Source organism: Abramis brama, assembly GCF_963993115.1.
Source record: "Abramis brama genome assembly, chromosome: 8".
Classification (NCBI taxonomy): Eukaryota; Metazoa; Chordata; class Actinopteri; order Cypriniformes; family Leuciscidae; genus Abramis; species Abramis brama.
Window position 1 is genome coordinate 43,064,317 of NC_139970.1, and position 16,216 is coordinate 43,080,532.

Consider the following 16,216-nt stretch of genomic DNA (forward strand, 5'->3'; position numbering starts at 1 on the left):
GAAATCGAAAGGACATAAGTACTCGTTCATTCAACTTTTGACCTGTAACCCATGTTGAACTTGCAAAACCTACAATCAAATCTGAGATTTCTCAACGGCAATCGGGTGAAAGAGACAAATTTAGCCGTCTAGCCCCATAGACTCCCATTCATTCTGCACTCATGGGCGATCGCCCCCAGTGGAGCTCTGGTGGAACTACAGCCAAAACTCGGTACAATAGGACTTAATAGGGAGTGGCCAGGCTCTCCGTAGACGGGCTCTGGCTATACACTCGATAGGAACACTTTTTCTTGCTGGAAGTTTTGCAATTGGTGAGCTAATAAAATATTAAAACTCAGTCGAATCAATATTTTGTGTAGTCTCTCTTGTTTCATACAAACGCAGCGGCGGCCATTTTGTGACTATTGTTTTGTACACTGTTGGATTATAAGATACAAACAGGTACGATTTTAAAACAGTTTAATCTGAAATCAATATCTCTTATCTCCATAATTATTAATGTGTTGAAATGCTGTGTAATAAGTGGTATGACTGTATACCGTATCTCTTAAATGTCCGTCTAGTTTGATCTTGCTGCTGAAACTGCTCTTGCCGCGAAGCTTTGCCTTTAAAGAGCTAATAAAATATTTCAACTCAGATGAATATTTCGTGTTTAATTATTTACTGATGTGGCAAGTAGCCGTGTAATAAGCGGGATAATGTACATCCGCTTCGCGTCGGATCCTGATCACCCTGTCAGGGTTTATTCTGAGATAACAACCGGCTGGATGTACATTATCCCTTACTTAACTAATGAGAGTTAATGTTTTGCAGATCATCAGAATCTTCTTCAATTACTGTATTTTCTGTATTATCATCATGACACAGTTAAAGATGAGCATCATGACACTGATGATGTGCTAATGTTTTGGCGACTGTCACTCGGTAACAACTTCACCGCAGGGGTGCAAAGAATGGTTGCCATGGAAATCGCAGCATCAGCTAACCTACTTCAAATAATGTAGGTCATCTGTACCTTTATGTAAGAAATATTGTTTCTCCACCTTTGTTGCCATTGGCTTTTGGCTTGCTTAGTTGGGGACATTAAATTTAACATTTAATATTAATATTAATATTCAACAATATTATTGATCTGCCTGCATTGACACTATTATACAAGAACTCAACTGAGCTGGACGATGACATCACGGTTTACTCCAGAGCGGCTGTTTATATATATAAATGAACTAAATTAATAACTTTTTTAAAACAAAAATGAACCATCACTGAACTTACTTAAGCTGGACTGTGACACTATTTTCTTCTGGAAACAAACTTTGTTGCATTATTTTCCTGTTATCTCTGTAAAGCTGCTTTGAAACAATCTGTATTGTAAAAAGCGCTATATAAATAAAGGTGACTTGACTTAACTTGACTAAAAATACAATTATTCAGCTCAATTCAGTTCAATGTTGCAAACTTCGTCAGTTATGAAAGGACTACAGGACAAAATAATGTCATTATTCAATGTCAAGATTTGTTTGATAGTGGCAGTCAAACTGATAATGTTACTGTCTTTCAAACTCCAGCTAAGCAAGCAAGCCGAATGCAACCCAAACCTCAAGCATAACGAACGTGAGTGATTGCGAATGCGAGCAGTAAACGCTTCAGACTGTGTGCTGAGGATCAGACTGAGAGTCTGGATGGACAGAGATACAGGAGGCTTTCTTTGATGCTCAAACCTTCAGTAGCTTTCTGTTCTTCATGGGTGGTCAGAATGAGAGAGGAAGTGACATCATCTTCTGTTCACAGGCCTAATGTGTGCAACATTTCCCCGAGTGACTCGCTGGCAGCAAACACACAGTGTGTGTGAAACGGGCAGGACTGGACACGTACAGCACCTCCTCTGACTGTATGGGTGTGCTGTATTTACTCTCAGATGTTCACACACAAAGAGAACATTCTCAGGCAACTTACAAGATGATAAATGAATTTTAAACGTGAATACACCCTTGAAAATAAAGGTTTCAAAAGGCGGGAGGGGGTTGCAGTAATGCAATTGAAGGATCATTTTCGGAACCTTTCAGTGAACAAAACATTTTTCATTTGTGAAGAACATTTTAAACATCTAAACAACCCTTTTCTACTATACAAAGCAATTGTGGTTCAATGGATGTTCATGGAACTATTGAGGAACCTTTATTTTGAACATAAAGTGTAACTTTTTCTTTATTCTTTACTCCTGTTATTTTATTCTTAATGTAATCCTAGTGTAATTTCTGTAAAAGTTCAACAGATGGCGCCAATTTGCCATTTAAAATCATACATGCGCCATTAAACTGTTTATTCTCACACTGTGATCTGATATGCGGTTACTCACATCTATCAAACGTTTTCAGGATTATAAACAGTGATTTAACTGAGTTGAGTTATGAACTATAACCAGCAGGTGGCGCTACAGTAACGGGAAAGAAACAAATAGCGATACATTTATTGATTGCAAGATAATTTATAACAGCACCTATACTCTTCAGGTTTACAACAAGGTGATTTTAGCTTCTTATCTAAATAAATCATGGTTGTAAAATCCGTCATGCTTTACTGCTAACCTGTGAAACTGGTCTGCGTGGCATGTTGTTTTAGTTTAATATAAAGCTTTTAACATTTGGACACACCTGTTGTTGTTTTTGAACTTCATTGTGCATTAAAAGAGTCATTCTTCAGTTGGAGTGAAGCAGAACTTAAAATAATAAATGTGCTATTCAGTCAAATGCAAGTGTAATATTTAGTTAATCTTAGTCAAATACTGGTGCTTTAGCTTATAAACACTAATCGTGTCAGACAAATTATAACAAATCCAGATTTATTTTTTTACAATAAAGGCTGCCATTGTGATCGTTTCAAGATCTCAAGACATTTTTAGAAATATTAATAAGGCTATAATAAAATTTCACAGATTTTGTTCCAACTCAAATCCAATTAAACATGTTTTAAAACAATAATACAGTGCACACATTTTCCAGCCCACAGAATACAAATATGCAAATGATGATGATTTATTAGTGTATAAAGTTTATAAGTTAACTGTTGCAAAGTTGAGGGACACCAAATCATTTATAACTGGATGTTATGATTTCCTGAATATCATGATAATGGGACATGCAATGCAAAACACACCGAAACGATGGTAAATTTGGGTCAAATAAATAACACATTCTATTCGCAGAATCATGACTACATTACTCATTTAACATTAAAGGGTTAGTTTACTTAATTATCATTCTGTCAGTAATTACTCACACTCATGTTGTTCCAAACCCGTAAAACCTTCGTTCATCTTTGAAACACAAATGAAGATCTTTTCGATGAAATCTGAGAGATTTCTGTCCCTCCATTGACAGCTACGCAACTACCACTTTGACGCTTCAAAAAGTTCATAAAGAGATCGTAAAACTAATTAATATGAATTGAGCGGGTAAGTCAAAATTTTCTGAAGAGACTCGACCAGTTTATATGATTAACAGATTGAATTTAGGATTTTATTCACATTTAAACATTGATCAGCAAACCAAAGCTCAACCAAACCTGCTTGACGCACGAGAATGAACCTCATTGGTTCTTACAGAAGCTCAAACGTTCTGCGTAACACGAGAATGATCCTCATTGGCTCTTACAGAAGCTCAAACGTTCTGCGTAACACGAGAATGATCCTCATTGGTTCTTACAGAAGCTCAAACGTTCTGCGTAACACGAGAATGATCCTCATTGGTTCTTACAGAAGCCCAAACGTTCTGCGTAACACGCAAATTAACCTCATTGGTTCTTGCAGAAGCTCAAACGTTCTGCGTAACATGAGAATGAACCTCATTGGTTCTTACAGAAGCCCAAACGTTCTGCGTAACACGCAAATTAACCTCATTGGTTCTTGCTGAAGCTCAAACGTTCTGCGTAACACGCAAATTAACCTCATTGGTTCTTGCTGAAGCCCAAACGTTCTGCGTAACACGCAAATTAACCTCATTGGTTCTTGCAGAAGCTCAAACGTTCTGCGTAACATGAGAATGAACCTCATTGGTTCTTACAGAAGCCCAAACGTTCTGCGTAACACGCAAATTAACCTCATTGGTTCTTGCTGAAGCCCAAATGTTCTGCGTAACATGAGAATGAACCTCATTGGTTCTTACAGAAGCTCAAACATTCTGCGTAACACGCAAATTAACCTCATTGGTTCTTACAGAAGCCCAAACGTTTTGCGTAACACAAGAATGATCCTCATTGGCTCTTACAGAAGCTCAAACGTTCTGCGTAACAGGCAAATCAACCTCATTGGTTTTTACAGAAGCCCAAACGTTCTGCGTAACATGAGAATGAACCTCATTGGTTCTTACAGAAGCCCAAACGTTCTGCGTAACACGCAAATGAACCTAATTGGTTCTTACAGAAGCCCAAACGTTCTGCGTAACACGCAAATTAACCTCATTGGTTCTTACAGAAGCCCAAACGTTCTGCGTAACACAAGAATGATCCTCATTGGCTCTTACAGAAGCTCAAACGTTCTGCGTAACAGGCAAATTAACCTCATTGGTTTTTACAGAAGCCCAAACGTTCTGCGTAACATGAGAATGAACCTCATTGGTTCTTACAGAAGCCCAAACGTTCTGCGTAACACGCAAATTAACCTAATTGGTTCTTACAGAAGCCCAAACGTTCTGCGTAACACGCAAATTAACCTCATTGGTTCTTACAGAAGCCCAAACGTTCTGCGTAACACGAGAATGATCCTCATTGGTTCTTACAGAAGCCCAAACGTTCTGCGTAACACGCAAATTAACCTCATTGGTTCTTACAGAAGCCCAAACGTTCTGCGTAACACGAGAATGAACCTCATTGGTTCTTACAGAAGCCCAAACGTTCTGCGTAACACGCAAATGAACCTCATTGGTTCTTGCAGAAGCTCAAACGTTCTGCGTAACATGAGAATGAACCTCATTGGTTCTTACAGAAGCCCAAACGTTCTGCGTAACATGCAAATTAACCTCATTGGTTCTTACAGGAGCCCAAACGTTCTGCGTAACACGCAAATGAACCTAATTGGTTCTTACAGAAGCCCAAACGTTCTGCGTAACACGCAAATTAACCTCATTGGTTCTTACAGAAGCCCAAACGTTCTGCGTAACACGAGAATGATCCTCATTGGCTCTTACAGAAGCCCAAACGTTCTGCGTAACACGCAAATTAACCTCATTGGTTCTTACAGAAGCCCAAACATTCTGCGTAACACGCAAATTAACCTCATTGGTTCTTACAGAAGCTCAAACGTTCTGCGTAACACGCAAATGAACCTCATTGGTTTTTACAGAAGCCCAAACGTTCTGCGTAACACGAGAATGATCCTCATTGGCTCTTACAGAAGCTCAAACGTTCTGCGTAACACGCAAATTAACCTCAATGGCTCTTACAGAAGCTGAAATGATCTGCGTAAGACGCAAATTAACCTCATTGGTTCTTGCTGAAGCTCAAACGTTCTGCGTAACATGAGAATGAACCTCATTGGTTCTTACAGAAGCTCAAACGTTCTGCGTAACATGAGAATGAACCTCATTGGCTCTTACAGAAGCTCAAACGTTCTGTGTAACATGAGAATGAACCTCATTGGTTCTTACAGAAGCTCAAACGTTCTGCGTAACATGAGAATGAACATCTTTTGTTCTTGCTGAAGCTAAAACGTGCTTTGTAACATGAGAATGAACCTCATTGGTTCTTACTGAAGCTCAAATGTTCTGCGTAACATGAGAATGAACCTCATTGGCTCTTACAGAAGCTCAAACGTTCTGTGTAAGACGCAAATTAACCTCATTGGTTCTTGCTGAAGCTCAAACGTTCTGCGTAACATGAGAATGAACCTCATTGGTTCTTACAGAAGCTCAAACGTTCTGCGTAACATGAGAATGAACCTCATTGGTTCTTACAGAAGCTCAAACGTTCTGCGTAACATGAGAATTAACCTCATTGGTTCTTACAGAAGCTCAAACATTTTGTCTAACATGAGAATGAACCTCATTGGTTCTTACAGAAGCCCAAACGTTCTGCGTAACACGAGAATGAACCTCATTGGTTCTTACAGAAGCTCAAACGTTCTGTGTAACATGAGAATGAACCTCATTGGCTCTTGCTGAAGCTCAAACGTTCTGCGTAACACAAGAATGAACCTCATTGGTTCTTACAGAAGCTCAAACGTTCTGCGTAACATGAGAATTAACCTCATTGGTTCTTACAGAAGCTCAAACATTTTGTCTAACATGAGAATGAACCTCATTGGTTCTTACAGAAGCCCAAACGTTCTGCGTAACACGAGAATGAACCTCATTGGTTCTTACAGAAGCCCAAACGTTCTGTGTAACACAAGAATTAACCGCATTGGTTCTTGCTGAAGCTCAAACGTTCTGCGTAACACGAGAATGAACATCTTTTGTTCTTGCTGAAGCTCAAACGTTCTGCGTAACACGAGAATGAACCTTATTGGTTCTTGCTGAAGCTCAAACGTTTTGCGTAACATGAGAATGAACCTCATTGGTTCTTACAGAAGCTCAAACGTTCTGCGTAACATGAGAATGAACCTCATTGGCTCTTACAGAAGCTCAAACGTTCTGTGTAACATGAGAATGAACCTCATTGGTTCTTACAGAAGCTCAAACGTTCTGCGTAACATGAGAATGAACCTCATTGGCTCTTACATCTTTTGTTCATTGCTGAAGCTCAAACGTGCTGCGAAACAGAGAATGAACCTTATTGTTTCTCGCATGTAAAGCGAACATGCTTGAGCTTCTGTAAACCATAAGTGATGTTTGAGTTGATATAACGATGTAACGACATGAGATGAGTAATTAATGACAGAATTTCCAGTTTTAACTGAACAATCCTTTTAAATAATTTAAGTAATTTCACAAAAAAGAAATGCCGATTGTTATTGCATACTTAGGTTGTTGCAATGCATAGCAACGTTGCTAGGGCGTTGCTAAGTGCCCAGATATGGCTCTGTGTCCCTCCTTCAACGTGATTTTATTTTTCAGCTGTTTTCTGGTCGAGCAGGTGAAATGCTGCGTCTGATCCCTCAGTAAAACCGCAGTGTGATTTGAGGAATTTGGAGCACAAATCAAGTTCATTCGACAGTATTGCAGGCAAACAGCCCTAATGATGACGCGAGTTTGAACCTCGCGCTTGATAGCGCGTGCGTGCGTGACCTCACTATTCCTCACAGCTGTGTGTGTGTGTGTGTGAGAGAGAGAGAAAGCGAGAGAGAGAGAGAGAGAGAGAGAGAGAGAGAGAGAGAGAGGAAGAAAGAGACGGAGCAGCAGCAGACGCGCTCGCTCGCGCTTCCCAGCGCTCCGTCGGTATGTCTTAACCCGTTCTCCGTGCATTAATATAACCACATGCACTGCATGCAAACATGGACGAGTCGTCACTGCTGGATCTGCTGGAGTGTTCGGTGTGTCTGGAGCGCCTGGACACGAGCGCTAAAGTCCTGCCCTGTCAGCACACCTTCTGCCGCCGATGCCTCGAGAACATCGTGAGCTCCAGACACGAGCTGCGCTGCCCGGAGTGCCGCATCCTAGTGGACTCCGCGGTCGACGATCTACCGGCCAATATTCTGCTGGTCCGCTTACTGGACGGGATTAAACAGCGCCCGAGGAACGGGGGAGGGAGGACGGGGCTCGCGGGATGCGCGGCCGGAGTATCGGCGTCTCCCCCGGGCACAACTGTGCGGGACCTGCCCGTCTCCACACGCAACTCCCCGGTCAAGGTTTGTGCGGTTCTGATTGATTCGTGCTGTGCTGTTGATGATGGGTGAAGCGCACGTGCTGTTGCAGGTCGAGTGTGTTTGCCAGAAGCTTCAGTACTTGCATTGAGTAACTACACTGTGAAAAATTATTTTCTAAATGAGACCAAGGTTAAGGAGTACCTTAAGAAAATCCATGGGGAATGTAGATACAGTGTCACGCGCAGCTCCCCTGTCAAGGTTTGCGCGGTTCTGATTGATTCGTGTTGTGATGTTGATGAGATGAGAAATTGTGGAAAACACTGGTACTTTTGTATTTTTGTAACGCATTTTATTTATATATATATGTTGGGTGTGTTTTAAAAATTGGACCCTGAGTCTGTAATAAAGTTTTGATTTGATTGATTGATTGAGTGAAGCTCGCGCTGTTACAGGTCCAGTGTTTGTTTGCCAGAAGCTTCAGTAGTAAATGCTACTTGGATTGAGTAACTACACTTTAGAAATATGATTTTCTAAATGAAAACAAGGTTATTGGAGCACTTTAAGAAAATACATGGTGAATGTAGATACAGTGCAAGTATAATGTGTGTATCTGCATGTTGCTATAGATACATGCAGGTGTTTTCAATCTTTTGCCTCGCGCAGCTCCCGTCAAGGTTTGCGCGGTTCTGATTGGTTCGTTCTGTGATGTAGATGAATGGCGATGAGATGAGAAAAGTGGAAACACTACTTTTGTATTTTTGTAACGCATTGATGTATTTTTATTTATTTTTTGTTACTGTTGTTGTTTTATATGTTGGGTCAGGTGTGGGTCAGACCCTGAGTCTATAATAAAGTTTTGATTGATTGAGTGAATCGCACGTGCTGTTACAGGACGAGTGTTTGTTTTCCAGAAGCTTCAGTACTTGGACTGAGAAACTAAACTACACTGTATAAAATGATTGTCTAAATGAAACCAAGGTTATTGGAGTACCTTAATAAAATACATGGGGAATGTAGATACAGTGCAAGTATAATATGTAGCTGTTGCTGGTGTTTTCTATCTTTTTAGATGCAATGGACCCCTAAATATGATCATACTTATGATGTCAGGGACCCCCATCCTAAAATTTAAAAGAAAGCTATCTTTAATAAACACCAAATTTATACACTGCTATTATACATTAACATTATGGATCTAAAATAAGTTTTATTATTATTATTATTATTATTATTATCATCCACTCACTACAGTAATGTACTGTTAAATGTATTATTCATTTATTTGTTTAATTTTAATCAAATTATTTATGGTAATAAATGCATCAATTAATATTTATTTATTTTAGTCAATATCTTTATTTATTTTAATCACATTTTTTTACTCACAATATAATATAAAGTTTTTAATATTGTTTTTTTAATACATTTTTTATTTATTTTAGTCAATAGGCCTATTTTATGTATGTATTTATTTATTTATTTATTTACACCTAATATAAAATATATATTTATACATTTAATGTTTATTTTTAATAAATGTTTTTATTAATATTTATTTATATTAATCATTATTTTTATTTATTTTTATAAAATTTTTACTAATTTATTTTAACCATTTTATTTATTTAAAACATTTTTTTTTACAGCTTTTCCTGTCATTTCCTTGCGGACCTTGAAAATTCTGCATATAGTCCAAATAGCACAGCAAACTTCTTTTGCCTTTCATATCTCTGCGTAATGTAAGAAATATTGCGCGAGATTCCTGTATGAATGTACAACACCGGTGCTGTCAGCGAGTTTAATGACGTCACAAGAGTTTCTCTGCTCTCTGCTCAGTCTCACATCTGAGATCAGAGATGCTCCTCAGTGTTTTGTGCTGTATGAAAGAGACATGAGCTGTGTTAATGTAAACCAGAAATATGAACTGAACTGCAGGTATTGGTTATGTGTGTGTCAGAAATGAAATGTTGCTGCTGTTCTTACACACTCGAATCAGATATTTTAATCTAAAGGCTTTTGCTTAAATGCTTGAAATTAGTTAGACAAATATGAATTGGGTTTAAAGTTTGTATATGACAATAACATGGATTATTGTTTTTTTCTTTAATGAATCAAGTGCACATGTTCCTCCAATAGTTAAAATCATCCTATGATGAAGTGTGATCAGTGGTAAATTAATGAGTAAATTATCATGGGATGATTTAGGGGCCGTTTACGCGACACTGCTCTCAACTTTTTATGCGTTTTGGTCGTTCATTTATACGACAGCGGTGCGTTTTGGCCTGAAAACACGAACTATTGAAAACGGGATTCAAAGTGCAAGTTTTTGAAAACGATATCGTCATCATCTCCGTGTAAACTACAAAAACTCGAATGTGTGACGTCATGCACGTGTATCATGTATTCATTCTATAGGCGTGTAGTGTTTCTTTACAAAGTGACATCGCCATCTACTGGCCTGACAGCAGAATACAGCGTTTTTAATCTCTTTCATGGATCCGTTTGAACGGGATCGTTTTGACAACATTGTCGTCTGTATGCAAAAAAACACAAAGGAAAAACGCATGATTTTAGTCCATCGTTGTTGTGTAAACATACCCTAAAACACTATTGAAGGAGGAACAGGCTGTGAAAATTAATATAATATATTATAAATATAATTTAAATATAATTTCTTAAAATATTTTGGCAAAATTTAAATTAAATAAAAAAATATTTAATTGCACAATTATTGCTGTTATCCTACATAATTGTGATTAGATCGAATGACAACGATTAGACGATTCATTAATTGTGACAGGCCTACTTCTAAATGCCTAAATGTAAATATCTATATTGTCATGTGCCATGATTTAACTATTAATGTATAATGTGGAAAGCAGTCATAATAAAGAATAAGCTGTCGGTTACACTTTATTTTAAGGTGTCAGTGTAACACTGTATTTATACATTTAAGTACTGAGTAATGTTAATTAACTACATGTATTTACTATAAGGTTAGAGTTAGGTTTGGTTTAGGGTTAGTTGCATGTAATCTTTCATAATTTATAGCCTGGAAACTACCTGACGATGTGATTGGTCCCCTGCGATTGGCTGTTGCTATAGTAGCAGGATGTTTTGCTATGGTAAGAGTTTCTTTGAGATGCTCTGCCATTGTTGTCTTGGTCTATTGTTGTGCTGGTGTGTGTTGAAGCGGTCAAACACACACATCAGTCCCACAGGAGCGGCGCAGTGTGAACTGATGTCTCTCACAGGTCAGAGGACAGACTCTGCTGACGCTGCGTGTGTGTGTGTGTGTGTGTGTGTGTGTGTGTGTGTGGAGAGAGAGACGCTGGTGTGTTTTGTGGCTCCTCTGCGCTGAATTCATTTAAACATGTTACAGGATCTGAGAGTATTGGCTGAAAGCATCGCTAAATTATCCAAAAATACAATGATGCAATGAGTTTTTTATGTTATGAAAGGCAAGTGCATGATTCCACGTTGATGAAAAGCAATGCAAAGTGTATTTTGTGGCTTCATGGATGGTCAAAGACACTGGCCATTATAAACCCGTATTGATCGTCTACATGTCTTGCAGTGGCAGAACTGAAGCTGTGGCCACAGACACTGAAGTAATCATCACAAACGACTCTGTTAGACAGAAAATTAGGTGAAGGATTGATATGCTCACAATTTCTCATAAAATGTGCATGACATATTAACCCTGTAAAGCGACCGTATCATATTTCTAAGGCCTTTATGATCAACATGATCAAAGCATTGCTGAACAATCTATTACATGCTTTTAGTATAATTGTACAAATGTCAGCGTCTTAATACATAAAATAAATGTAAGATTAACTTTGATATTATTAGTAATATTTCACCTGCACTGAAGCAGCTTCGGTTTACTTGATTATCCAGACATCATTTTATTGAAAAATCACGAGTATCAAACATGATCATCAGGCTTTTGAGGAAGGTTTATTTGTTCATCATTGCATTGCATTATATATTTTTAGCTTTGATAATCAAGCTAAGCATTTAAATATCATCTTACTAAGACATATTATTGGCAGATATACTGATATTTATATGCATTTTATGCTGTACAGTTATAAAGATCTCATTGATTACACGCTATCAGTCCTTATGAATATCAGCATCTGCACTAAACTGCATATGTTTTGCTCTGCGTGAAAGAAACCGTGATCTTTCAGTCGTGTCTCATCGGCGGTGTGATGAATGCATCAGTGACAGCGGCGTGAGATGAAGATTGTCCTTTTGTTCTGACAGGGTCATCGCTGTTCGTCTCGTCTCAGATCTGCCCTTTAACGCAGTGAGGTTTTCACTTTACTTCAAGCCTTTATGTGAAATGCGTCATAAAGATATTCATAATGTATGTTCCAATGCATTATATCTTTTCATGTTAAACGCATTATTATATCTGCAGATTCCTTACATCTGAAATTGGTTGTCACGTGTTTTCATATTTTCTTAAGGTGTAACGATGAATAGATAAGTATTATAATGCATTATAACTGTGGTTACAGTTGTTCATTAGATCATGCAATGCATTATAAGGTGCATAATAAATGCATTCAAAAAACTTTTGTAATGTATTGTTTATATCTATACATGATATAAACAATACATTACAAAAGTTTTTTGAATGCATTTATTATGCACCTTATAATGCATTGCATGATCTAATGAACAACTGTAACCACAGTTATAATGCATTACTGTTCACTGGGGTTTAAAGCAAACAGCAGACGGACAGATATGATTGCATGAGGCAGTAGAGATGGTGTAAAATCATGCATTAGGGATTTCAAAACCATGAAAACCATGTTGAAATGTAACTCAGCTGTTGGTAAAGCCCTTCATCTGGTTCTGACTCCATATTTCTGTATCGATCTGATCTTACAATCAAATATCCCATTGAACTTTTGGCTGCAATAACTCTTTCTGGCATTGATATTTCAACTAGGCACAGACTCTCAGTCTCTTATGATGACTTGGTATCGTTTATTTAATTAGACGTTTTCATGAAGTGGACTGTTAAATATCTCTAAACACATAGATGTCTATTGCATGTTCTGAAAGTGTTGGTCTGAATAGAGTGAGATGAGCTGGTTTTGATTGATGTGTAACCGTATGAGGCGTCTTGACTGAAGTGTGTCATCGGTGAACATTCATTCATCATCCATCCATCATTCCAGCCGAAGTCTCGTCCGCCCTGAATCAGCTGACCCGAGATGTCTTTATTGTTGCTCGGCTGAACACAGCGGGACCAAATCTCCTGTGTTTCTGCTTGATTTTTGCCTGTATCCGCTTTCCCATCGTCCACACACACATTAACACACATCTGCGCGTGCCAGGACAGTTCATGCTGCTAGGAAGGTCCAAATCACGGCTGTACATTTGTTTTTTGTTGGTAACAATTTTTTTTTTTTTATTTATATATATATTCTTTTTATATTAATATTTATATATTTTTTATTCACTAATATTTATGAATTCATTATTTAATTGTTTATTTTTTAAAAAATATTTATTTTGATTTTTTTTATTAATTCATATTTAATAATTTTTTATATAATGTTTTATATTTATTTAATTAAATTTGTATGTAATTATTTATATTTACTAATATTTATGAATTATTTATTAATTTATGAATGAATTAATGTTCTAATCATCCAATTAAACCCAAATCCAATTAAACCTTTCATGTTCACCCATTAAACATGAAAGTATTATGCAATCATTTAAGACATTTCTCCTAATATAGAACCTTTTTTTTTTTTTACTTCTTTTAAAAAAAAATCTGTTTATTGAACTTTTACAATAATAACAGGATACAGATACAGGAGAAAAGTGAAACAATACTGAGAACTTTTTTTTTTTTTTTTTTTTTTTTAGCATAAAGCGTTCTTTAAAAATAAGTCAAGAGCCCCTAGAGTTCTATATAGAGCCCCATTGAACCTTTATTTCTATGAGTGAGAGGTCAGGATGGGTAAAAACAGCAGATAGATAGATGGATAGAGAGATAGATAGACACCGTAATCATGCAAACCGTTAAGAGTGACGTGTGATCAATTGATGACGATAGTGATCTGGATTGAAGTCTAGGGGGTGGTGTAATGCCCTTTTCAGATGTAAAATAAGTCTCTGATGTCCCCAGAGTGTGTGTGTGAAGTTTTAGCTCAAAATACCCCACAGATATTTTTATATAGCATGTTAAAGTTGTCACTTTTTGAGGGTGAGCAAAAAACGCATTGTTTCGTGTGTGTCACTTTAAATGCAAATGAGCTGCTGCTCCCGGCACAGAGGGCGGAGCTTCAACACCTTTTGTGTGTGTGTGTGTGTGTGTGTTAGCATCTCTGATTACCTCACGCAGACAAGCACTAAAATGTCAGAAACTGTTCTGCCTTTTATGTCCAAACTCGAGACTCAAGAGGAAGTGACAACATGTAGACAACATTTCTGAATGGTTAGTTGATGAGTTTACGTCGCTGATGTGGAGTTAACCATCTTCAAGTCTTTGATTAGCATATTCTGTCATGATAATCTATAAATCACTCGTGTGGAACTGTTGTAAGATGCTTACAGAGTGACATGATATTGCATGTGTGTTACGTACAGTATTGCATGTGGAAAGACGGATGTGACAGCTTGAGCAAACTCACAAATGTGCTCGACTACAACAGCTCTTCCTCTTCTCAACATGGACTGTGTCTCAGGGGGCGGGGTTTATGTAAATTCTAGGGTTGTTGATGTCACTAACCCGGGAGGAATGTGGTGTAGTCTCTACCAGCCGTTTGTTGTAGTCCTTAAAAAGCGATTTCTTTAAAAGCAAATATCTCCCTTTGCTTTGAACTTTGAGCGTTGTAACTTTGCAGATGTTGTTTATGCTCAAACAGCAACATTACACACTAACTAAAGTTAGAAAAGTGAAATCATAATCAACCACCCCTTTAAACTCCTGAGCAGAAGCGCAGAAACACGAGAGACTCGCTGTGATAAAGCCACTGTCAGCTGAGAGACTGAGGAATGAATCGTCCTCTTTTGTCCTTGACGGAATATTCCCTCCATTTCCCAGAGTTATGATCCGGCTGAGGAACATTAGCGGCGCTCGCATGTTCTAGACGGCTGGAGCTCAGAGAGCTCACACTCCACTAAAGCGTTTTATCGCAGAGTAGAAACGCTTTTCTGTGTCTTCATGCACACGGTCATCTACTGTACTTGCGCTTAAATTAATAATTAACATGTACTTAATTGCATTACGCATTTACATAAAATGTGTGAGTTATAATTGATTATTTCTACATCTGGAGCGCTGAGAGACGCCAGACTATTATGAAGATCGTCTCCTTCTATACGTGCCCTTGTGAATATAGCCTATATGTATATAGTTTAACTGTGGCATCAGTAATAAAATGAGGCTGTAACCACAGCGATGTAAAACATGCATGAATCCTCTTTACTGTGGTTTGGGCATTTAGAGACCATAATTACTACAGACTCATTCCCATTACAGATCATGTGGTGTGAATGTTCTTCAGTTAGTGTTAGTACTGTACGTGCGCAGGGTTTCCAGATGATTTTGGACTTCAATTCAAGGGCTGTAAATTTTTATTTTTATTTTCCTGATCTACATATGTGCAAATTGAGATGTTTGAAATGCAAAAAAAAAAAAAAAGTTTTAAACCCCATGTCAGTGATTCTCATTTACACTTGTGGTCATCGACCCCCCAAACATTTATACAGCGATTGTATAAAAAATATATTTAATCATACAAACGATATATCATTTTTGTTTGTTTACTTCTCATCTATATGTTTATGCTGTGTTTTGGGGGATATGAAGTACTTTTTTTTTTTTTACATATTTACTGCAAAATTCTTCAACTGCACCATTAGCATGCAAATGAAATATTAAATTTTTATGAAAAAAACAAAAACAAAACATAAAACACTTTAATGATGATCAAAATGAAATATTAGTTGTTTCTGGATGTTGATCTAGGTGTTGGAGGCAGAATTCTTCCATCAGCTGCTTAGAGAATATCTGAAGGAAATACAGTTTTAGAAATTAAATTAAATTATTAAATTAAATATTAAATTAAATTAAATATAAATCATTAAATCAGTATTTTTTTTTTTGCCAAAGTTTATGATTTTGTTCTTGTTTGAGGACTTTTGAAGTTTCTTGTTTTTGCAGTAATGCTCCTTAAATTTGCCGTATCGCCACATAAGTTGCCACTAAAAGACAAGACTATAATCACATATTATTTATTTCAATAATCCAAATGTCGTCCTGACCCCAAACACCATATGAGGGTGAACATTATGTTGCAATGAATCATCTTCAGTATACAAACTATAAATACAGTAGAGGCTAGATTATGATTATGATTATTATTATTGTTACTGGTGAAATATCAGCGCTGTTGGAACGACTCTCATCCAAACAATACAAATATTTATACA

General features: G+C 37.3%; 1 protein-coding gene across 1 annotated transcript in view; it reads left to right on the plus strand.

Moving 5' to 3' along the window:
* The first annotated feature begins 7,321 nt into the window (after positions 1-7,321).
* Positions 7,322-16,216, plus strand: part of LOC311088178 (E3 ubiquitin-protein ligase SH3RF3-like) — a 129,552-nt gene continuing 120,657 nt past the window's right edge. Inside the window, exon 1 of the mRNA XM_084121903.1 lies at positions 7,322-7,780. Coding sequence (XP_083978029.1) covers positions 7,427-7,780 — 354 coding nt within the window. The 5' untranslated portion in view covers positions 7,322-7,426. The remainder of the gene's footprint in view (positions 7,781-16,216) is intronic.